Source organism: Echiichthys vipera (genome assembly GCF_963691815.1).
Source record: "Echiichthys vipera genome assembly, chromosome: 15".
In the NCBI taxonomy this organism is placed as follows: Eukaryota; Metazoa; Chordata; class Actinopteri; order Perciformes; family Trachinidae; genus Echiichthys; species Echiichthys vipera.
In genome coordinates, this window is record NC_139840.1 from 13750983 (window position 1) to 13775747 (window position 24765).

Sequence of the window (24765 nt, forward strand, 5' to 3'; positions counted from 1 at the left end):
ATCCACTTTGTCAGGAAGTGGCAGTGGCAGTGACTCATAGCCGTGGTCACTGTGGGCACGCAGACTCTTCTCGTTCCATACGAAGAGCGGGCGATGCCACATGGCCACTGGGCATCGTCTCATGATTTCGTTCCAGCACCATCCCCACACCACCTGTCCACTCTTTGGACTTGTCAAGCATGGGAAGTGGGCCAGGAACACAGTGTACTCCTGAAATGCTGTTGTAGTAGTCCAAGTCTCCTCTCCTCTCCTCCGCTCTCTCTCTCATTATTTCTCTCACCCTTAATCTTAGACATTAGGTAACGATAGACATTTTTGCGTTGAGCATTTAGGAACAGTTTGCCACTTTTCAACCTTTTTCTGCATATCAATCATCACTACCGCAATGCTCACAGAAGGGATTTACTATTTCTGTTTACCCATCCTAGAGTGTTAACAAACAGTTTCCTATTTACAGACATGTACTGTAGCAACTGTAGCATTTATTCAGAGTTGTTTTTTTGCCCCCCTGGTTTGGTCTCCATTAACTCTTGTGGGAAGCATCTGGCTCTTTAGTTGCTAAGTGTTTCACAATGTCAAGTCAAGTCAAGTCAAATTTATTTATATAGCACATTTCATACGACAAGCGTGAACTCAATGTGCTTCAAGAAATTAAAACAAAGATACATTGTATAACATAAAATAGCATATAGGATAAAAATAATTAAACATAAACATTAAATATTAAAGCAAAACATTTAGGACATTATACAATCAAATGTATTATTGAATGTTTGTATATTGAATGAATGTATTATTATCATCATTTCAAAAGGAGATAGTAATAATAATGATAATAAAAATTCTTAAGGCAAACAAACAGGACAGAAATAAAACACATTCTTTAAACATAATTAAAAGCTTGCGAAAAAAGCTAAGTTTTTAGTTTACTTTTAAAAGAAGACACTGTTGTAGCAGACCGTAGTTAATGTGGAAAAGAACAATGTTCACCAGCTAGTTGGAAACTTTGCCTGGTTACAGATTGGTGCTGGTTAGATAGCGTACAGTGGGTTTATCAGATCTTTTTTTTTCTGAAAACATCGACCTGCTGCTGGAAATGGGGTTGATAGGAATGATGAGAGTGAAACAAAACAGTATGGCTGCAGGCTGTATAGTCAAGACAAAAGGCTGAGAGTAAGACAGTGTACCCACCAGTGTGTTGCATTAGCCTACAAGCTAATAGTTAATAATTGAAGTTTGGCTTTAAAATGTGTTTGCACCAGTATTAATCAAATGTGTGCCATTATCAGCTTTTGCCTCCACCTACCACAATACAAAAGTATTGTATTATATACAAATGAACAACTGGCTCCTAAATCCAGATATGGAGGGAGTGGAAAAGAGAGCTTTGAATTGTTTCACTGGATTGAAGCATTTGGTTTCAATATAAATGTTTATAATTTACTTTAGGAGGCATGAAAAACAAAAGTCTTTCCTAGTAGAGTAGCTTGAAAATCGAAATTTACAGGAACCCACTCACGCGGATCAGTATTTGCTCTTTGATTCCTGCCACCCACAAGAACACAAGCTGGGATGAAATTATAACTCTTCACCACCAGGCTGAGAATCTGCTGACTACATCACTGAGACTGGAGACAAAGGGCGCAGACATCTCAGGAAAGCTATGAAACCTCATAACTACCCAAATTTGGTGTAATGGTAAAATAGTAAAAATATAACATCAGACTGACACACAGCAGACACATCAATTATTCTATACATAGTTGAAGTGACAGTTTAGTGCTTCAAACTTGACTGTGAGCAGAAACATGACATCCTATCTGTCTGTTGTTTTTTTTTGTTGTTGTTGTTTTTGCGGTAGCTCAAATACAGGTAACATTAACCAATTACAGAGTATTCCCATTGTGAGTGTGGGAACGGCTTTAAGGAAAGTAATAAAAAAAGGAGATTTATTTTGAAGAGATAACAAGAATATAAATGAATACGCCAACTGGTCACTCTATAAACACTTCCTCTCCCTGGCTGAGTTTCCAACAGTCTGTCCTACACCTGAAACAACAGCTTTTGTTGTGAGAAGGACTCTGTGATTAATTTATGATTGTTGTGATGCTATATAACATTAATAGCTCTGGACTGGATGTGCTTTTGTGTCTGTTTGCATGTGTGTATGTATGCGCGTGTCGTTGCTGTTTCCATGGCAGAGTTTCACAAAGCTTTTCATTCTTGTCTCTCTTTTCTCTCCTTTCGCAACACCTCCCTGCATCACAGCTCTAAGACTCCTCCGCTCCTTGTTTCTCAGCTTTTTGATTGACATGCAGAAGCCTACTTCCCTCAACTGTGTCTTTTACGCCCCGTGGTTCTCTGCACTCTCTTCCTCTCTCGTGTTTCCAATTTTAGGATGACTCAATGATGTATCTATCTACTACCTCTTCCTTCCTCGACAAGTCAGAGTTGCCTTTTCATACGCACATATATGGCTGCAAAGGCTTATAGAATAGCCTGCATAACATGTGCAGTGCATTAATGCCTGCTGGAGTTGACATAATTCATTGCCATATTTTCATCCCGAGTCTTTTTACTATTTTTACCCCTATTTTGAAGAAAATAAAAATTCACCTACGCATATTTTACAATATTTATCAGATCTGTTTATACTGTGCATACTTACTTAAGTAGAATAACTTGATATGTCCATGGATTGGGGGTCACATGATATTATTGCATTGTTGAATTAAAATAGCTTCACACGTACGACATTGCGAGGTAACAGTTAAAGAGTTACTTCTTGTCTTTTCTATATAACAAAACAGGCAAAGCAGAGACTCGTCTAGTCTTGAGTAACCTGAGGCAGTAAAAATGTCCACTGCAATTTTTTGTGAGGTGCTAGTTTTTGTAAAGATTCCAATTGAGCCAAGCCAATAGCGAAAGCAACTGAACTACAAATAATTAGATTCCGCAAAAAGTTAACTTTAAAAACTGTTCCACCTTCTTTGTAGATGTGATTATTTTTACATCTGCAGGTTTATTTAATAAAGAATCCTATGTGAATAAATAAATAACAAATACAACTGCTTAGGATGCTAATAATAAAATCTTATTTTTTAAATTAGGCACAAGGACTGTTCATTGCCCGACTGGGACATCTGCCTGCCAGAAACTGAAGTCTGGATGTAAACGCAGCTCAAACAACCCTTGTTTGGGTTTGTCTCATGAGCAGGTGCAAGGATCACTGTCAAGTCCTGCAGTTTCCCTCAGACGCCTGTGTGCTTGAAACTGTGCATAAAGCAAAACCCAAGCCAAACAAGCCAGTCTGAGATCTTGATGGAGCAGTATGCGAGAAAAAAAAATGTGTTTCAAGAATAAAAATCCCAATGATGGTTGCCTACTCACACGGTCAAAAAAAGGACGGTCAAAAGTGAAGCAGCAGTGACCAATATTTCCTGACTTTTAGTCACTAGTATGGGTCAATCACAAAAAGCTTTGGATCCTACTCTTCCCACAGTGCACCTCTAGCATTTTTTAAACCCTCTAGTACCGTCCCCATGTCTTTTAAATGACATAACCCCAGTTTATAACACTGACTGATGTGTTTTCCCTAAACCCACACAGAGCTAACCATAAAGTCATCATTATGACATCACCAGGGTTATTTTTAAGACTTGACAGCCCCCTCCAGAGCCACAATAGCTTTTGTACAACTAATATATATTTAGCCTAAAATCAGTCGAGTGCTTATTTGAATTTTTATTTGGAATTAAAAAGCAGCAAATTTTTCATTTGTCATATTAGGGTAAATGTTACTGAATCGTTCAATTATCAATAGCTTGTTAGTTTTATTTATGACATAAGCATTGCTCAGCAAAATGCTGATGGAAAAGGAAAGGCTCTCCAATTGCAGTACTCACAGTAAGTTTCTACATTGTAAAGAGAAACTCATCTCTTATCTCATCTCTCGCTCGTATAATTAGATTAAGCGTCACAAATTCGGTTTACCTTTTACTTTGGTAGATTATTTTACTACATCATCTTTAATGTCAGATTTCCATATCTGCTGCATTACACACATACACATACTGTATACTGTAGGTTACTTGGCTTTCCTATATGTTAACAGCAGTCCAAATATGCAACCAGTTCTTAAAATCTTTAACCTTCTAATCATTCCAGAAAAACTGTGCTCCTTGTGACCAGTTCTAAACAAATGTTCAGAAAAGCAGTGCCATCTTCATAAATCAAACACTCTTTGATCGCTGAACATTTGTTTTTTGTTGTGTCCGTTATATCTGTTATATATATCTACATTAATGTGTTTACTTAACAGATCTCCAACACCCGCTCGCTCCCACCCACCAGTTTGCGGTGGGTGGAAGAAGCGTTGATATATTATTCATTTGTTGTTGCACATAAATTATTGCCTATTCATTGTAATCAATAAGGGAGCTGTGTTGTGAAAATATCCAGTCACTGCTTGTGTGCAGGTAGAGATGGAGAGAAGTCAGTAGAGCAGGGGAAACGTCTGTATCTAAAGTATCTGCCAAACAGAAAGCACTTGCAATGAATCATTGTCTGCCTATATTGATGAAATGTTATTGTTAATTATGTGTAACTGCCTCATATATAATGCATAAAATAGTGGGATTGCCTGTAATAAGAACAGTTTAAACTCTGTGCTATGAATCTACATCTAACAAAAATTGGAGAAGGGCAGATTGACGGATAGAAACCCTAATCTTTAGTCCTATCATTAATGCGTACACAGCACTGATCGTTGTCTTTGTGTGCGAGACAAAGCACGGTGTGTCTCTCCTTTGGTGACTTGTAGGAATTCACTGCAGACTCTCAGCTGGCTCATCTTTTCCTTAACAATAATTTACTAAATGTTCCTCTTCCCTGTCCCCCTGTCCCTTTTTGTATCCCTCTCTTTGTCTGTGCGCACTGAAGTGTTTACTAATTTGCATCTCTGAAAGCATATGGGTATACCGAATGCCAGGTGCTCGGTAATACAACTACACCACACTATTGATGGTGCTGCTAGTAACATATTCTGACCTCACTGAAAACATACTTTTTCTAAAACAATCATCTTCAATCATCAAAATTAAAATATCTTGCTTTTCTTTTCTAATGAAAATTGTGATTAGGTGTCAAACTCTACCTGTCCGTCCTTAATACTCTTTACCCATCTTGACCACCCAGATTGCCCACAATGCTTCAGTCACATGCCGATGGTAATCCTGCTTGAGACTGAATCAGCCCCTAAGCCCTCACAGTGCAGATTAGCACAGGAAAAGTACAGAGTAGACAGAGGAGACTCTGTAAGTACCAGGGCTTTCCCCTGCTTCCTGTAGCTTCAACTATGCCTCACTCTAGCACCATCTGTTACTGCTCCACCATGACCTCAGTAACCCAGAAGAGACTTCACTGGCTGTGCTACAGTAAAACAAAAAACATTTTTAATGTTATATGCTAATGAGGAAGATAGAGAGGCAGGCAGGGATAGCATTTACATAGCATCATCAAGTACTCATAGCTTGGTTTTGACATCCATCCTGAGGTGTCAATTTGAAATGGAGCATGCGGAGTAAACAAGCCTCATCTTAAGTATAACGGAGTGAAGTAGCAAACAACTTTGAAGCTATTTTGTTGTTCATTTTAGCACTGAGCTCATGCCACTGACAATAGATTTGAAATTTTGTATTATAGGAAAAGATAAAATGAGGTAACACTTTGTTGACCCCCAGGAAGGAAATGAATGCATTTATACAGCAGCTCAAGGAACAAGAACATGATACAGAAAAATATACTACATGCAGAACAGGATATCTAGAAAGGTACACACTATACAGTAAGATACACAAGACCAGTGTTCATAATAAATATAGTAAATGTACATGTTATATAGCATATATAATGACCTGATGTCTTTCTAGTACCTAATTATTGTTTCTCTGATCATTTTCAATCCTCATTTTAGATCAACAGTTGCTTAACAGTCTACAACTTAATTATCTCTGTATTGCCCTGATTTCACTGCCGCTGAGTGCGTTTTTCTTTGTGCATTTGTGTCTAAGACTCTATTCTACATCAACAGCACATGTGTCGTGATGCCACTGATCATTCAGAAAGCGTGACCACAGCATGTAACACTGCACAAGGCAAGTAGTTGCAGCAGACAAGCCCCAGCCATCTCTCTTTTCTGAAACTGATGCTGGGGCTTACATGTTAAAAATAGAGCAACCGTCTTGTCTTGTGCCCTCTGATGTGCATAATTATGAGTCTTTGTGCTCTTCACATGCTTGGCCAGTGATCCCATTACCTTCCATGGAAACAATAAAGGGTTATGAGAAGGCGTCCGCGGTAACCTGATCTCCCTGGTAAAATCTCTGCCTGTTGCTCATATCCCTTTAATAATGGGTCATGATTGTAAGCCGCCTTTTCATGCCACTGCTTATTGTCCCTTAAGAGTGAGAGAGTGACTCACCTGATTCCTTAAAGTGCGACTGATCCGTTGATTTAGCGCTGCTTTTACGAGAACCATTTCAGTATTGTTGTGAGAAGTCTCGAGGGTTTGCATGGAATGACGAACATACTGTCCAAATATCAATCCGTGAGGAGATCCACTTCATCGTCAAATACTGTATGTACTGTCTAACTGTTCCTGGTAGCTGACTTTCTATTATTCTTTTTTATTGTGAACTTTTGAGTTTCAGACTCTTCCTTCAGACCGTAGATTCAGAGTACAGAGCAATATGAGTAAAAACTCTTTTATTCCCTGTGAGATAACTCAGCTTAATTTACATGTGTAAATTTAGAATTTTAGAGATTGCTTTGTGTAGTGTTGTGTATTGTTTCGTTTTGAAACTTTTCGTGTGTCTTGTTTCCGTTGGTTGTGGATTTTTTTTTAGTCTTGTACGCCTAGCTGCAAAGTGAGATTCCCAGTTGGGACAATAAAGTGACTGAAATGAGATTAACTGTCTCTGTCCCTCAGACTGTAGCCTATGCCTATATTTATTCATTTATTTATGTATTTATTTATCGAGTCTTTTGGTTGGGAACTGTAACTCTGTTGCCTTCAACTGTCTCTGTGATAGTTGCAGGTAGTAGTGTCAGTAGCATGAGTTTATGGGTCAAACAACCATGCTGGCATATAACACTAATTTAGTCCAAGTGTATCAGGCTATTTCTATCAACTGTTTATCCATTCAACCATGCTTTCTAGCCAGACTAATTTGCTGAATTTAAGAAGAAGAAAGAGGGACTTAAAACAATAGTTCAACATTTTAGGGAAACAAATTTTTTTTGTAGCCTTTGTGCTTTTTTGACTTAGTTGAGAAGATCTATACCACTGACATGTCTATATGCTAAATATGAAGCTGCAGTTTAGTTACCATAAAGACTAGAAACCAGAGAAACGACAAGTTGGGGTTTTACAAATGATTACGTTCAGGATTATTTATTAGCAAGGAGCAGTGACTTCCTTGAGTCTGGTCATCAGTTTGACGTTGCCAGGCAACCTGTGACAAGTTAAAGTTGCTGCTCCCAGCCACGATATAGTCCAGCACATTACCTACTGTGAAGTAACACATTTTTACACTTTTGACACATATTATCGAATTAAACTATGTTTACGTTAATGAGTTTAGTTAGCTTTACTGTAGCTAAGCTAACCAAATGCTGAAGAAAGCATTCTCCTTAAGCGCTTTAGATGTTGAGTGACATATTATAAACCTAACAGTGTTATGATGAGGATCTTATAAATTTACAGTAAAATAATATAATAGGGGGTGGCCGGTTAGAGCAGTCGCCCCATGTAAAAAAAGGCTGAAAGTCCTCGAGGAAGCAACCGCGGGTTCGACTCCGACCTGCAGCACTTGGCTGTATGTCTCCCCCTCTCTCACCCCATTTCCTCTCTCTCCTATCTAATACATGGCTTGAAAACTGCCAAAAAATAATCTTTAAAAGAAAAAATATATATATATATTAGGTTATTTTGAAAGGCCATAACTCCTGCCCCATAAACACAACCTAGAGCTTGTGGTAATGGATAGCTTGAAGCTATGCTTACAAATGACCCTGATGGATATGGATCAGTGTAATGGATAAACTATAATTAAATGTCAGAACTTTTAACTCAAACACGACTGCTTTCAGACACGGCTTGTGCAACTTTGATCAAACTGAAAGAATGATGCTTCTTGGTGCGCTTGTTGTAATGTTGATGACAATGACAATGATGAGACAGATGATTCTGCCCCTGATTAACTCATAGTTCTTGAATGAAGACATGGCATCACAATCTCTCATTTTGATCGGCAGGAGAACCACTGTCGCAGAATTAAGATCCTTGGGGATTGTTACTACTGTGTGTCTGGACTGACCCAACCCAAGACTGACCATGCCCACTGCTGTGTAGAGATGGGTCTGGACATGATTGACACCATAACGTGAGTGTTCATATTAATTTGAATCTTTTATTTAGCAGTATTAAATGTATTTGTAATGATGAAATTATGACGTATTGTTCTATTAGTGTAAAGGAATAAAAATCAACGTTAGCTGCCTATCCGTTACCTTTCTTAATAGGTGGGGAAGAAGCAAAAGAAATCTCCATGTTGACCTTTATTCTATTCTAATAATACTGTTTAACTGAGTACATGTTGAGAGATTTCCTTCAAGTAGAGCAAACTGCAGCCTGATTAACCATGTGTGCTGTGAGTGAAATCTAACACTGAGCATCTGAGTGAGCAGAACTACAGTTGGCGGAGAGGGAAAAAGGCTTGAATGGAGAAAGAAAAAGAAAAAGCTATTTTATTGAGCTTGGAAGAATATTGGAAGTGGGGAAGAAAGGACCAAAAAAGTGAGAGTTTGAGATGCAGCAGAAGATTAAATCAGATACTTTCATGACTTGACTGTAAGCCTGTTAATTAAGATTAGACTTTTTCCTCAACACTGATTAAATACAAGTGCTCAACTTAGCAGTTTTGTTTGTTCCTTGGTCAATTTTGATATGTTACAGAGCATTTTTGAACAGTGTTTGTTCCCTGTCCAGTTACAGTCACATTTATTTACAAAGAATGCTTGTAGTTACAGATTTTATTTTATGACCCCAATCAAACAGCCTTTAATTGTAAATATTCTGATGTATTTTAAAAGTATTGCGTATAAATGTTTCAGCTTATGAAAGATAACATCCTCTTACACCGTTTTCTCATTATTATGTCTATAGAGGCTAGTTTGACAGACATATGTATTATTGGTATAGTATAAGTAGGCTCAAGTCTTATTCGGTTACTGTACAGTGCTTGTGTACAGTAATGCATCTCTAATATCACATTGTTTTATTTTTGTACATTTTCTTCATTGCGTTTTTATGTTCTTCCTAAGTATAGATATAGATATAGATATAGATAAGACCTTACGGCCTTAATGTTGTCTCTACAGGTCAGTAGCGGAGGCCACAGAAGTCAACCTAAATATGCGCGTGGGCTTGCATACAGGTCGGGTGCTCTGCGGAGTGCTGGGCCTCAGGAAATGGCAATATGATGTGTGGTCCAATGACGTGACACTAGCCAATGTGATGGAGGCTGGAGGACTTCCTGGGTCAGTACTGAACATTTTGAATGAATGCCAGCCACAACAGCCATGGACACTGCACATGCACACAAATTATGTGAATAGAGTCCATCATAATCATCATTCATGTGTACTCATGGGGGAATTGTTGGGTCTATGTAAACAATAAATAAGTCATAGATCGTGGTCTTTACCTACTCTATATGTAAAGTGTCCTGAGATAACTTTTGTTATGAATTGGCACTGCAAATAAAATTGAAATGAATTGAATTGAATTGAACAATGCTAGTGCTTTTAAAATACTGGTTGTTTTAAGGCAAACTGCAGAGTAAACTAATATATTGAAAAATTACCTTTTTGCATTTTAAATAGACATAGGAGCAGAATTACAGTCTCCTGTAACACTCTTCTGTAATGGCTATGAAACTAACTGTGTTGTATATTATGCTGTCCCATCTCTGCCTGTGTTCCACAGGAAAGTCCACATCACCCGATGTACGCTGGAGTGCCTAAATGGAGATTATGAGGTGGAGCCCGGAAACGGTCACGAAAGGAACGCCTTCCTCCAAAAACATGAAATTGAAACCTTCTTTATTGTGCCATCTCACCGACGGAAGGTATGGTATTGTAAATCTGTTCTGGGGAATGTATATACTGTATATGTAGCTTTTAGCATAACCTACCTAGACGTAAAGCTTCTGTAGGACGTATGGTAATCACTATTAATGGACTTATGTGTTAAGTCAGAGTAGGCTAGGTTAAAGAAGCAGACCTATCTTGACCTGTCTTTTCCCTCTAAGCCATATATATGCAATAAAACCCTTCAAATAGAAATATATCGTTATCTTAAGCATCCAGCATCATATGATTGAGCTCTCACACATTTGTTGTTGAGCTGACCTCACTTTCAGCCTGTAATGGATTGGACTTGGGCCTTAAAGCCTGTGGCATCTATCATCTCATCTGCATAGTCCCACAAACTTACAGAGACATACTATGTGTGTGTCAGAGCATACACACAAACCTGCACATCTCCAACAGATGTGCCACAAGCAGCCGGAGAGGGAATTTCAGTCTTGGTTCTGTAGCTCTCTCCTCCTCTCTCCTCCTCCTCCTCCTTCTCTAGTCTACTATACTCTGCTCTACTCTACTCTCTTCATTATTTCTTGCAGCAGGTTTGTATGTCATGCAATATAAGGCTTGCAAAGAGGTTACATAGGTGCTTATATGAACCTGTAACATCCCAGTAGTGTGTGTTTTTCTTAGATATGCGGTAGACTTTGCTAATCCTCTTAATAGTGCTGATGGTTAGACTTCATCAAAGACATGGCTCAGGGAAAGATGTTCCCTGACTAAGCTGTGTTACTACTCACTCTGCTATTGTGTCTTTACTTACTCCTGCTTCTAAGGACACACTTCCAACCTTGTGTATCGAACAAAACATATATTTCTAGTGACATTTCCTCAAACTATTTAACATATTGTAAATCTTTATCACTCTTTCTAAAATAGCTTTATAAAAGATAAATGAGGGCAGCAAAGTCCTAAAACTATTGAAATCACCAAAGGGATTGACTGACCTTAGTTTAACCACTTTCTATTGCAGCATGCGTGTGTGTGCATGAGCATATGTGCACGTGCATACTGTTCAATACCTGTGCATGATTTATGGACCCTTCCATAATAAATATTATATGTGTTGGGGTATCATGACTAAATCCTTGTTCCCGTTTCTTATCTGGTGACAGATATTCCCAGGATTGATTCTTTCGGATATAAAGCCCGCCAAAAAGATGAAGTTCAAAACTGTGTGCTACTTACTAGTGCAGCTTATGCACTGCAGGAAGATGTTCAAGGCTGAGATTCCCTTCTCCAATGTCATGAACTGCGAGGACGGTGATAAGGTATAAACTCTAAGTGTCTGTATTGACGTTTCTGTGTTTGTTCGTGCTGTGATTTACGTAAATTGAGACAGAAAGATATAGAGTCTGAATGTCTAGAGTTTAAAAATATTGTTTGACATACCTAGAATTCTATATGCCCCTTAATGTGACCTGATCTCTTTATTCAAACCACAACCTGATCACATGGTATTGTTTAAGCATTACAATATAAGTTATAAGAACATTAGTAGTGAACTGCACTGAACTGCTATTAAGAGGCATTTCGACTATTCTTCTTTGTATCCAACATTTTTTTATTTAATTTATACTCCCAGGTGTCCTGTAAAAAAAACTCACTTCAGGTCATGCCACAACATTTCAGCTGCGCTTATCACCAGGGACTTGCTACAAATTTGTATGCGCTTAAGACATTAGCTAAAGCTCCACAGTTGTGGATCATTTTATTTGATGTTTCTCTTTTTCTGTACATCCCTGTGAGGCACTTTGCGATACTTTCCTGTATGAAAAGCGCCATATAAATAAAGTTTGATTTGATTTGATTTGAAGGGCTAAACATTAGTAAGACAAGAATGTACGTTCGTGAATTCCTTCTTGACTTTGTCGCTCTCTTAAAGTGTGATCTCTCGGACATATCATCAATTAGCATGTGCAAGAGATGCTCCAGTATCCAATGCTATGACACAAATGTTCTTTGTCACCTCACTGAACATTCCACATTACACTCTTGTAGGGATATTTGCCCCACAGCCAGTTCTTAAAGTCTGTCTCCCACAGATCTCTAATGTAGACTCTGAATTAGAGGTGAAATAATTATTCAATTAGTCTAGTAACAGTAAGCAATCAGTAACTATTTTGTAAATCCATCAATCAATTTTCTTTGTCTTAATTTATAGTTAATGGCAGTTTTGGGGTTTTGGACCGTCACTTTGACAAAATGAGCTGTTGGTAGATGTCATCTTGGGCTATAGCCTAATTAAATGATCAAATGAGAATAATCAATGATGAAAAAAATTGTAAGTTACAAACCTTCTCTGAATCAACTCTGTTGTCACGACAGCCAATATTCCACTTTATATAAGTCCTAGAAATTCACACATTATCCCATGCTTACATTTGCTTTAGGAAAAAGTAATTCCAGTCAATTCTAAAGGCTTCACAAATTTGCCTTTGCAACTGTCAGTAAATAGGTATATGGCCTTCAGAAGAGGTATACTTTATTACAAGAAAGGGAGTAATGGTAAGAGATCCTATCTGCTGTAATGACCTAAGCATGTTGCTCTTGCCAAAGATGAACATATACCATGTAGCCCTGCATAGACTGTCAGTGACACTGGCAATCTGGTCAAATGTCAAGGGGCTTACTTAACTTACTTGACCTTATGTGCCTGAAAAGAAATCCAGTACAATTTTTGCACCAGCTGTTCAAATCCAGATTCTCAGGTGGAGAGTAGACCTGCAAGTATAGTAGTGCAGGTCTGTGTTTTAAATATTTACTATGAAAGTTCTAACTAGGCATATCCGCTTTTATAATGTTGCCCTCAGTGGCTTTATCCAGTAGATCTTCACTTCACACACTACATCATAATGTCCTCTCTTCTCTACATTACGAGTAATGACAACATCCTCACACCGTAGACAGAAGGCAGATTAGTATAAAATGAAAGACGAACAGAAAAGTGGCGACAGGTTTAGTCTTACACTCACCTTCTACTGAATGGTAATTTTGCATTCAGACCACACACACTTGAATTGTGTGAAATGAGATATGCATTCATGGCACGGAGGAGAGCAATATGAGGGACAAGGGATGAATGAATAGGATTTTTGGTGCAGCAGACTTGGCTGCATGATGTGTCCTGCGCTACGTTGAGCACAACACGGAACATGAGAAGTCGGCATCTGCATGGCATGGTCACCGTGCTGCTGCCTCATGAACAAAACATGAGAGGCGCAGAGCAATAAGGAATGGAAATGGGAAGAATAAACAGAAACAGGAAAGGAAGGAAGGAAGGAAGGGAGGGATAAAGGAAATATAGACAGAAGCAATGAAGCAAAGAGGGAGTAAGGAAGAATATACAGAAACATGGGAGAAAGGAGAGAACTGAGGAAGAACAGATGGAAAAAAGAAAATAATGAAATAAGGAATAAAATACAGAAGCAGGGGAGGTTGTAAGGTTGAATATATGGAAATTGGGAAGGAAAAACAGAAGTAAGAGCGAATATACGGTAGCAGGGAAGGAGGGAAGTAAGAATCAATGGAATCAGGGAAGGAAAGAAGGAAGGAAAGAAGGAAGAATCTATGGAAGTAATTAAAGTTGAAAGAAAGGAAAGAAGAATATATGGAGCATGGAAGGAAAGAATGAAGTAAGCAATAATATGTGGAAGCAGGAAAGGAAGGCAGAATAGATAGAAACTGTCAGTGAACTCTACAAATTCATGTCATGTCATGAACTCATGAACACAGATTGTGGTGATCATTGCTCACTCTTTGCTCCCCTACTGTGCCACTGAGTTACACAGTTCATCCAGCGTACTAACTTATGTACACACACACACAAACACACACACGCACACACACGCACACACACGCACATAAGCACACGCACATAAGCACATAAGCACATACACACGCACACACACACACACACACACACACACACACACACACACACACACACACACACACAAACATCATATCTGCCATGTTAATTCTCTGGCTTTGCTCCAATACCCAATGTTTTGCAAAGCTGCTCACTTTGGCTGCTGAAGACACACTTAGACACAGCGTGGTGCATTCAGTAATGAAGTTAAGTGTGAAGGCAATGTCCTAATTTGAAAGTATAATCTGCTGCCCGTGTTTATTGTTGACTCTTAATCACTCTTGTTCCTGATATTATAATACTTTGGTAGTTCAGAGAATACAGGGCGCTGCATTGCATTCTATTCATCACACTTTTGGCGTTTTAAGTTTTTTACATTTTCAGTGAAGATTTCTTTTTTTATCTCCACCAGCGGAGGGCCATGCGGACGGCTCCGCAGAAGCTGAGAAATCGTTCCAACACAAACCAGGCTACCGTGATCCAGAGCAGTCCCAGGACCCGGGTCAACCGCTACATCGGTCGGCTGATCGAGGCCCGCCAGACCGAGTCAGACACGGCGGAGCTCAACTTCCTCACGCTCATGTATAAGTGCTCTGAGCGCGAGCAGAGGGTGAGGGGACAGACACATACTGCACCTGTACAGTGAGATGGCATGCAACATTTCGTTACTCACTCTTATCTTGTCTCTGGCATTGCAAAGTACCACCAGGTTCCTGATGAGTACTTCACCAGTGCAGTGGTCCTCTCTCTGATCCTAGCTGCCTTGTTTGGCCTTGTCTATCTTCTTATCATACCACAGTATGTACATCAGATTCTGTCACTGTCCTGTTCTTCTCTCTATTTCTTTCTCTCTCCATTTATCTCATAGTTACTCAAGTCTTTCTCTTTTTAACTAACCCCGCTTTCTTCTTGTCCTCCCTTTTTTCTCTCTCAGGGGCACAGTGGTACTTGTCCTTCTCGTCTTCTGCATCTGTTTCCTAGTAGCTTGTATCATGTACCTGCATATCACTAGAGTACAGGTAAATACAGCTGCTCTCTTGACCTTCTTTACTTGATTTCCTCATTCATTTTTTACTGTCTGATCTAATGCCTAACAGAGCTGGCAGGTTTCTTCATTTTAATTTGCTCTGCTCTGCTTTGACTTTTTTTTTTTTTGCTGACTAAAGAAAAATATGTAAATGTATTTTTACAGCCTTGTAATAACGATTCAGTATTCATTGGTTTCAAAATTACTTTCTAAGCCCCTATGTTGTACCTAAACCCAGATAGCTAGTCGGATAATTTCAGCCTTTGTTGAGGTTGATGGTCGTCCTCAAAGCTTATAACCACATCAGTTTGAAAGTTTTTTTTTTAAAAGACTTTGTGGCTTTAACAATACTCACTGACGTTCTCCCTCTCTTTCCCTTGCTATTCTTTTCCACCTTACTTACCTCATGCTGTCCCTATCAATATTTATCCATTTGATCTCAAGACTTTTCTGTATAGTATCTGCTAACACACTTTGTTCCATTGTAGTCTTGCCATATATTGCAGCCCGTTCTCATTCCCAGGGCGTCAAATGACGCCGTTTTGTCACAGCCCTCGCCATTTGATACAGACGCACAAGACAGCCTCGAGTGTCTGTATGTGATGCACCGCAATAGAAGGGAAAGAAGGGAAAGCGAAAAATTCTGTGTAGGGAGGGGGTAGAGTGACTGACTGACTGACTGGGACTCTTGCAGCAAAGAAACATTGCTGCAAGCATGTAGGCCTACTTGCTGTATGTCTGCACGTTTGATCTATAATAATCAGTTAAGGACCACATCAAACCTCAATACAGTTACAGTACATACATTACAGTATGGCACAACAGAGCCAATTGAATGAAGTTTGATGCATGGTCATTGATCATTAATCACCTAATTTTACATATGATCAATGATGATGAAGATGCATGGCAAAACATTACACTGTCAATATTTTAGAGACCGACCAAAATATTACAAACCTTGATTTCAGTGGAGCTCATGTCTTCTTGAGAGGAGCCCCTGACTCCCCTTTAGTTTGTACCCTGTGTGTCAAACAAACTTTCGCCCAGGAGACCACAGTTCATGCCCCATTTGTGTCCTGTTTGTCCCATGTGTCACTTTAATTACATTACAAACATATTTATTTTAACACCACCCATAATATTTCCCTAATCCTAACCATGTAGGATATTGCTGAAACCTAACCAAATAGTTTAGCTTGAGTCCACAAAATCAACCACATGTTCCCTGTTTTGAAAACAGCGACCGTAGGAGCGACTGTGGACCGTGGACCACAGTGTTGCAGGGCTACCCAGTGTCTTGGCAAATGACACCAGGGGGCCCTGGGAAAGCATCTGTATGTGATGAGTTTGGATGAGAACGGGCTGCATATTAACATATATTTGTAGTATTATACAATTTAAATATGTTCCTCATGCTGTCGGGCTCCATCTAATTTTTGATTTTGTCTCAGTGTTTTCCAGGGTGCCTGACCATTCAGATTCGCACTGCTCTCTGTATTCTCATAGTGCTCTTAATCTACGCTGTGGCCCAGGCCTGTGTGGTAAGTGGGAAAGACTACAATGAAATCCACCAAGTATGACCATTTGGAAAAAAAGATGTCAGCATATTTTGGGTAGTAATTGTAGCTACCTTTTGGTTTTAAAAGTATGCTCGGATAATAGACTGTACCAGTGAGATATTTTATAATTACGTTATAATATAATCAGTTGTGCTTTGTGTAATGCTGTTGTATAGTGGGTAACCATAAATTACTCTCTACTTCAATATCTCTTCAATCATCTTCCTATTTGCCTCTGTCAGGTGGGTTGTATGCCCTGGTTGTTTGGTAGTGCCAACACCAACAGCTCCATCGTCATCATTGATTTGGACAGCGGCGCCAACCACACCATGGCGGAGCTGCCTTGTGACGGTGCCCGCTACGCCTTTCTGTCCTGTGTGGTGGGCACACTCACCCTGGCACTTTTTCTGCGTGTCTCCTGGCTGCCAAAGATGGTGCTAATGCTCCTTCTAGGGGTGCTGTATGTCACTGTGTTGGAGCTCAGCGGCTTTCGCAAAACTGCAGGGTGAGAAGTTCACGGCACACCATGGTTCACGGCACACCATGGCCACATACACCAGACACACACTGTTTGTTTGCACTATTTATTTCTGTCATTTCCGGAGTAACATGAGGAAACGATTGGCTGTGAAGTTCAAGCAACGTTTTTTGCTTTTGTTTGATCCGGAGAAGGGACAGATAGCCAGGAGTTTTTGGAAGAACATTTGCATTACATGTGGGGAGATGTATGTGTGTGGAGGAGTCTTTGTTTGTCCGCAGCCCACTCACTCTTTTATTTTCCAGCCTTTGAACCAGCACATGTGCTCATTAGTTCCAAATCAGAAGCCTGAGAGGACAATGTGGGCTGGATGATGGGAGCGTGTTAGCTGTTTCAACCCAGTGCTGAGGGTTGTGGCCAATTTTATTGGAACTCAGAATATAAATGTACCCCTGAAAAGTGATTATGTTTATTTGTTAAGGTTATTAAGATGAAGATCTCCTTTGAAAAGCTGCGGTTATGTTTCAGTAAGCAATATAATATTGTAGTTCAAAGCACATTTCATTCATTTAAATGTTTTCTTTAAATTAGTATTTTGTTTTGATGTAAACCAAAAAATATCCTTTTTCTCATTTTTTCTCTCGGCACTATGGGGGGGTCCATTCATCGCTCATGTGTAGTTTTCTGTGTGGTCCGTTCCAGTGCTGACATGTTTGTTGGTCTCTTCCACAGTGGGGGGACCTTCCACATCCGGGGCTATGAGCCCATCCTGTCGCTGTTGCTTTTTGTCAGTGCACTGGCCCTCCACTCTAGGCAACTTGACCTCAAACTACGCTTGGACTTCTTATGGGCTGTGCAGGTCAGGAAGTGTGTGTATCAGTGTGGATGCTGAGAGTCTTAAATCTTATTTTCATAATATGTTTTCATAGAAATGTGCTGTAGAAATCGGACCATTTTTTACTTTGATATAATGTAAACTCTTGGGGTATGTACAGTATAGAGGATTTGTATTTCTGTCCGTCCTTGATTTAATTTGGTACCAGGAGTGTAAAAAAACAACTATTTTTTATTGTGGGGTTGCAACAGCTGGATTTTAAGCTATCTAATCATTTAACTAGCAGCATTAGTCCATCCAACCATGAGAAATGCCGCCCATGTTGCAAGGCTGTCTAGGTTTTTACTGACCCCGTGTGGTGAGAACATGGGGCAAGCTACAGTCCTCATGGCTCTACAGTATGTGTTTATTTTTGTGTGTGCTGCATTTGCTGTCAGGCGGAAGAGGATAGAGATGGCATGGAGAAAGTCAAGCTGGACAACAGGAGGATTCTCTTCAATCTTCTACCCGCACATGTGGCTCAGCACTTCCTGTTATCGAACCCCAGGAACATGGTGAGCCTCGCTAATAGACAGGCAGACAGACACACAGACAAACAGGTAGATAAACATAAAGACTAAACATGAATCCGTAGACATCAAAAGGAGGTATTTTGTTCCGTTAGACTGTATCATTTCTGTTTACATTAGGATCTATACTATCAGTCCTACGCACAAGTCGGTGTCCTGTTTGCCTCGATCCCAAACTTCAATGATTTCTACATCGAGCTGGATGGCAACAACATGGGAGTGGAGTGCCTGAGACTACTGAACGAGATCATCGCTGACTTTGATGAGGTGGGATGCAGACTTTTTTTTTCCGAGTTTGAACATTCCTGACCTCTGGGTGATTTGAAATCTGTTGCTTTGTGTGTTTATGATGTTTTGCAGCTCATGGATAAGGAGTGCTACAAAGACATAGAGAAAATCAAAACCATTGGTAGTACATACATGGCAGCTGTGGGCCTCGTCCCCACCATTGGCACCAAGGTAGCATGTCATTTTATGTTTTCTGTGTGTGTTACCCATATTAAATGGATGTAGTCACTGGTGGACTCAGGGGGGAGTCAACCACCCCCCTTGATGCCTTCCATGAAGACAATGGCATAGTTTCATACATAAATACTAACTGTTTGGTGCACTTCCCCTCTTTAGGCCAAAAAATCTGTGTACGACCATCTGAGCACAATAGCTGACTACGCCATTGAGATGTTTGACGTTTTGGATGAAATCAACTATCAATCATACAATGAGTTTGTGTTGAGAGTGGGTACGTCAACTCTTGTATTAACCTTTTAACACAATCACAGAGTAAATCACAAAGTGACTCTGAGAAACCTCAGTTCAACATTGGTTTGTATTTGTTGTTAACATGTTCTTATGTTTGCGCAGGTATCAATGTGGGTCCAGTGGTTGCAGGGGTGATCGGAGCGCGGCGGCCTCAGTATGACATCTGGGGGAACACAGTCAATGTGGCCAGCAGGATGGACAGCACCGGAGTACCAGGAAAGATACAGGTATCCAACGCACTGTAGATAATAATATTAATGCAATATTTATCTAAAAGTCATTTTATTTTAAAGAAGTTTCATTTACAAACAATGCGTACAGGGAAAACTGTATAAAAAACATAAAAACTACAGTTATAAAGGTGAAATTTACATATCATAACAAAAACACAAAACTAATTTAGAAAAGCAGTGCATGTTACATGTGTAAGTAGACCGATATGAATCAGGACCTGATGTTTGATGCATTTTGATGCAATAAATCATGTTGTCCCTTTTGCTGAAAAAACGTTCAGGGTTAATATTTTAAAAATTCAATAATAAAAGTGACATTGGACATAGTTTGTTAGGACACAAGTAAATAATAATAATAATAATAATGTTAATAATAATAATAATAATAAATACATGGTACATGTGTTTTATTTTGACATTAGATCAAATGTATGATACATGGATACACATTTATGTTTCCTTGTTTTGATAATACAGGTGACTGAAGACGTTTATCGCCTGCTGAATACCAACTATGACCTGGTGTGCCGTGGCAAAGTCAGTGTCAAGGGTAAAGGTGAGATGCTGACCTACTTCCTGGAAGGCAAGGTTCAGGGCATTGGCACCGTAACCACTTCTTCAGTGATGCGGTCCGTCAGCCTGGCACGCCGGATCCACTCCTGTGGCAAGACGAGCGTCCCGACCAATCTGGGCAGTGTCTCCTCCACCGCCAGCCTGACCGCTCATGCCAGCATGGGCAGCAACATACAGATGAACACTGTCAACAGCAGCAACAACCAAGCGACATGCCTGCCATCATCTTCCGTGCCCCCAGTGGGGGAGGAGGATGAGGAGGAGATAGACGTGACAGATATTGGGATTGAAGTTGTAGCATCTGGTGCAGATGTAGCCGTGTAGTAAGAAAGACAAGCTCACTGAAAAAGAGAAAGAAACCCCTGGTTGGAGGCCTAGAAAAGACAGGGCTGGTCAGGACAGGACAGTCCAGGTGTTTCCTATAAATCCTGAGCTACTGGCACAACCCAGAATATGCTCATTCAGGATATGAACTTCTGGAGAAATTACGTAATGATAAAGACAATCTTACTCGCTTTTAGGGATTTGTAACCACAAATGTGGAGTTATAAAGAAAGATACCCGGAATCTCAAATCCTCTTTTTAACATCACTATATACCAGATTATAGATTTGTGGTGTTCCTGGGTTCCCTCAGATCCAGGTATAATGTGCTTCTTTGTTTTCTATGTGGTACATATTCCATGTACAAGGGATATGTGCATTGATATCCCGACAAAGACTGATCATGCTATTGCTTTTGCACTGTCTTTCTGATTATGCCAAGGATACATTGCATTATTCACATTGTAAAATGGTGTTGTTTCTTTTTGGTGTGTAAGCATGCATGCGTCCTTGTGAGTGTGCGTATGCATGTGTGGTTCATTCTGAATTGTAACGAAACAGCACAAAAATACTTTTTATACTCAGAGCTCACTGGATGAAATAGGCTTTTTTGAGATATATTCACAGTTAATAGTGCATGACTTTTTAAGATCTGACAGCCATAGTAACGGCACTCCTGTTGAAAGAAAACCAAAGTATTTGAGTTTTCCATAGATTGTTAGGTTTACTGCTTATATCGCCTCAACATAATGTACAAGAGAGGAGAGAACCTGTTGCAGTAAGTTGAACATATTTGGCATGTGGGACTCTTTCAGACATCATCAGTAGACTTAAAAAGTGTCTTTGAACCACGGAGAGACGAAATAAGGTTTCCTGAATATCTGATGTTTTCTTTGCCCTAATTCATAGTTAAATGTAATGTGGCATGTGTCTACACACAGACAGTGGGGGCTTGGACACTTGAGAAGGCAGTAAAGGTCAATGAAAGAAACAGAGGAAAGTGTGTCAACGAAAGACCAATTCTCCTGAGTTGGATGTGTGCCTATACGGAAACAACGCCAAAACTGGACCAGTCACAACATACAATCAACATCATATGTATGGTGCAAACACATATGTAGATATCCAGGAAGACATTCATCCAGAGAGAAGAGTGCGCATGCATCGCTTAAGCACATACAATAAGCACACGTCTACAAATGCACAGCCCTAATCCTTTAGCCGTTCAAACGCTCCATGTACATTGACACATTTTCAAAACACAAAAAATGTGTTGCAGTGTCGTCTTTCAGGCATACATTACCACATTCCAGCTTTTACGCTATATTTAAGCTACATTTAAAGTTTTCCTAAACTTTATCACGTCTCTCAGATACTGTCTCAGAAATGTGAAGCACTTCAGATATTTTGTAGCCTATATCTTTATCAGCGTTGAACTTTGACTTGATCTGCAAAAGTGTAAATACATCATGTTTCAAGTGTTTGCCTTATTCAATAAGCTTACAGTGATTGCAACCTGCCTTTTTAGATATATTCACTTTGATATGCAGATCATACTTTTTGTAAATAGCCAAAAGCTGTAAACTTTGTTGTATCTTGTACAGTGTAAAGTTGGGTTATTGAATATTTTGTAATAAAGACAATATTGATGTATAAAATATAAAATGAGTATGGCTATAAATGTGAAATTGATTTTTTAAGATTTTTGTCTTTTCTTTATTTGTTCCACTCCATAACGTTTCATGTCTCATACCTTAGTTTATGGCTCCTAAAATAACGTCCTTCACTCGGCACAGCAAAATGTGGCCAACTATGACGTTGTTATTATTATTACGCCACACAGCGGACTGGGTAAAAATTGTTTTCCCAGCATTGATGTAGAATTTCTTTGGGTCCACTGAGTGTAACAGTTAAGTCAACAAACGCCTGCACAAACTTGCCCAATCATTTTCAGCACAGTACAGTATTAGAGTCATTTTTGCTTTGTAATTTGTAAAAAGATTTGTAAAAATCTATGTATGAATTGTAATGTTGATGTATCCTGAAGGAGTTCTTACTTTACAGAAAAAAAAGATAAAGTGCAGCTGATGTTATTGTTATAATTACCGTCATGGTACAAGTTCTCAGAGTCCAAGCAGAAGTTGACATTAAGCAATAAAGGGAATCCAAGGTAAATGATGGTTCACAAATAACACTCCCCCTCATGTCATTGAGGCTAAAAGGGTCAAGCTGAGCACTTGATAAAGCTTTATTTTATAATGATGTAATTTTATAGTAATTTCCAAGGAAATCTAATGGAAAGAACTTCTACTGAAATTTAACCCAAGTAAATATTCGTGCTCTGATTAGCAGACACTTGTGATGTGTTTTTTATACTGTAAACAAACCGTTCCTCACCATTGTGTTTTTATCCTTGAGGTCTAAGAAACATGTTGATTGATATCCATTCTTAAAATATTTGCTAAGCCAATTTTTGACATATTTCAACTACATTTCTACCCATGTCTGAACTTGCAATCTGCTTTTTTCACTGTATTTATGGCACATTCCTACGTTCCTTTGCACTTTCCTGCCACCAACTGTTAATCAATGGAATAGTGTCAGGAGGAATGTGTATGTCATCACCAAAAAGTGAAAACATTGCTAGTTAGCACTATTAGTGTTCAAAAACTCCACAGGATGCCTTGAATTTTTCATGCATGTCGAATTATGTTTGCCATTTTGCCTCTTGAGCTGATCTGCTGTGCACTGACTTAAAGACTTAAAAAAGTTAATTGAAATTATTTAGCCAGTATTGGAAGTGTACCAAATGAAAACTGTTTTTATTTTTGATGATCAGGACCAGATTACACAGGCATCTCTAAATTATTTTTTGGGAAACTGATTGTAAAATTATAGAATGAAGAAGCAAATCAAAGTCAAGCTCCAATTATTATTATTATTATTATTATTATTATTATTATTATTATTATTATTATTATTATTATTATTAGTATTATTATTCTTTTCCGATCTTTATTCTTTAGAAAATCTCCCTTCAAAGCTACAATACACAATAACTGTTTTCGCGGGAGTAAGCCTACGACTCCTTTTGACAAATAAACTAAAATGGTCTCCCTTCAAAATAAGATGTTACCATTCACTGCCATCAAAATCTGCTTTTAGATGGATTTTTATTACAGCACACTGATTGGATTTTATAGAATCATTGGCTTTAGTAACATGGCTTTATCTTTTCACTTGAGCGTCAGAAAGGCCATCCACCTTCACCTGTGATTGTTTGTAATTAAGCTTCCACACCTGATTTCAGTAATCAACTAATGAACTGCAGGATCCTGATAGTCAGGGAAGCTCAGCCATCCAGCAACATGGACAATCAGCAGCAACATGTAAGTTTGAAGTAACTGGTTTTAGCTTTATAATGAAATAATTTCAAAAAAATATATTTTACACCTATAACTGTATCGTTAAACGGCCCTTTTATGTGAATTCTGCCCCGTATTTAAATGGTGATCAGAGGTCACTTCTGGAGCCCATACAGGAAGAGTCAGAACAAGAAGATGAAACTGAAGGATGGGACAAAGGAGAAGAAGAGGATTTTCAATTTCAAGTAGGTTTGGAGACAAAGGAGGTAATGGCAGAAGATGAGAGCGAAGAAGATGAAGAAGAGGATGGTCTGCTGAAGGTTATGAGGCCTAGGCAATTGTCTCATTCCCTCCGCAAAGAGAATATTCTTCAAATCCAATCTACCGGCAATAATCAGGAGGAAATGGAGAATTTCTCTGAGTCGGATCAGAACACACATTCAGTGGTTTTAAGTGATAGAGATACTCCACCTCAGCAGGCAAGCTTAGGAAGGGAGAAAAGGTCCAGCGTTGGTAGGCTGAGAATAAAGGTGAGTATTTTTGGCCCAACTCAAATTAAATATCTGACAATTCAAATGGAAAAGAGCTGATGCTTTATTGTTTTATGCCCTTCAAGAATATATGGCAAAAACACGCACCTAAATTATCAGTGCAGAAGAAGATGACTACAAAGAGGAATGTGAAAGTGCCTCAGGTGAGTGTTGCTTTTAAGCCAAAATGTTTTAACTTTTAAAAATAATAGAAAGATTATAATGTGGTTTTGTTTTTATCCAATGTCTTCAATCCATTTCAGGAGGAGTCATTTCCCGAATGGTTGGTGGACCTGATGGTCAACATTGAAGAGGCAACAACTCACCAACTGGTGGTTGAGTAACCCTCTTCAGAGGCCTCAGTAGGTGAACATGAAACATGTAGGGCACGTCCAACAGTGACCTTGTTGGTGAACACCGAATGTAGAACGCAC

The 24765-nt window shown here is 39.1% G+C and overlaps 1 protein-coding gene across 1 annotated transcript in view; it reads left to right on the top strand.

Moving 5' to 3' along the window:
• LOC310957986 (adenylate cyclase type 1-like) overlaps positions 1 to 20437 on the top strand; it is a gene marked incomplete at both ends in the record, with an annotated part of 34747 nt that extends 14310 nt beyond the window's left edge. Inside the window, 16 exons of the mRNA XM_083928757.1 lie at positions 8317 to 8444; positions 9442 to 9600; positions 10049 to 10190; positions 11322 to 11477; positions 14490 to 14687; positions 14778 to 14875; positions 15012 to 15096; positions 16559 to 16648; positions 16909 to 17171; positions 17877 to 18003; positions 18417 to 18578; positions 18669 to 18815; positions 18909 to 19007; positions 19173 to 19287; positions 19410 to 19534; positions 20018 to 20437. Of these exons, the coding sequence (XP_083784883.1) occupies positions 8317 to 8444; positions 9442 to 9600; positions 10049 to 10190; positions 11322 to 11477; positions 14490 to 14687; positions 14778 to 14875; positions 15012 to 15096; positions 16559 to 16648; positions 16909 to 17171; positions 17877 to 18003; positions 18417 to 18578; positions 18669 to 18815; positions 18909 to 19007; positions 19173 to 19287; positions 19410 to 19534; positions 20018 to 20437 (2514 nt within the window). The remainder of the gene's footprint in view (positions 1 to 8316; positions 8445 to 9441; positions 9601 to 10048; positions 10191 to 11321; positions 11478 to 14489; positions 14688 to 14777; positions 14876 to 15011; positions 15097 to 16558; positions 16649 to 16908; positions 17172 to 17876; positions 18004 to 18416; positions 18579 to 18668; positions 18816 to 18908; positions 19008 to 19172; positions 19288 to 19409; positions 19535 to 20017) is intronic.
• Positions 20438 to 24765: the final 4328 nt, after the last annotated feature.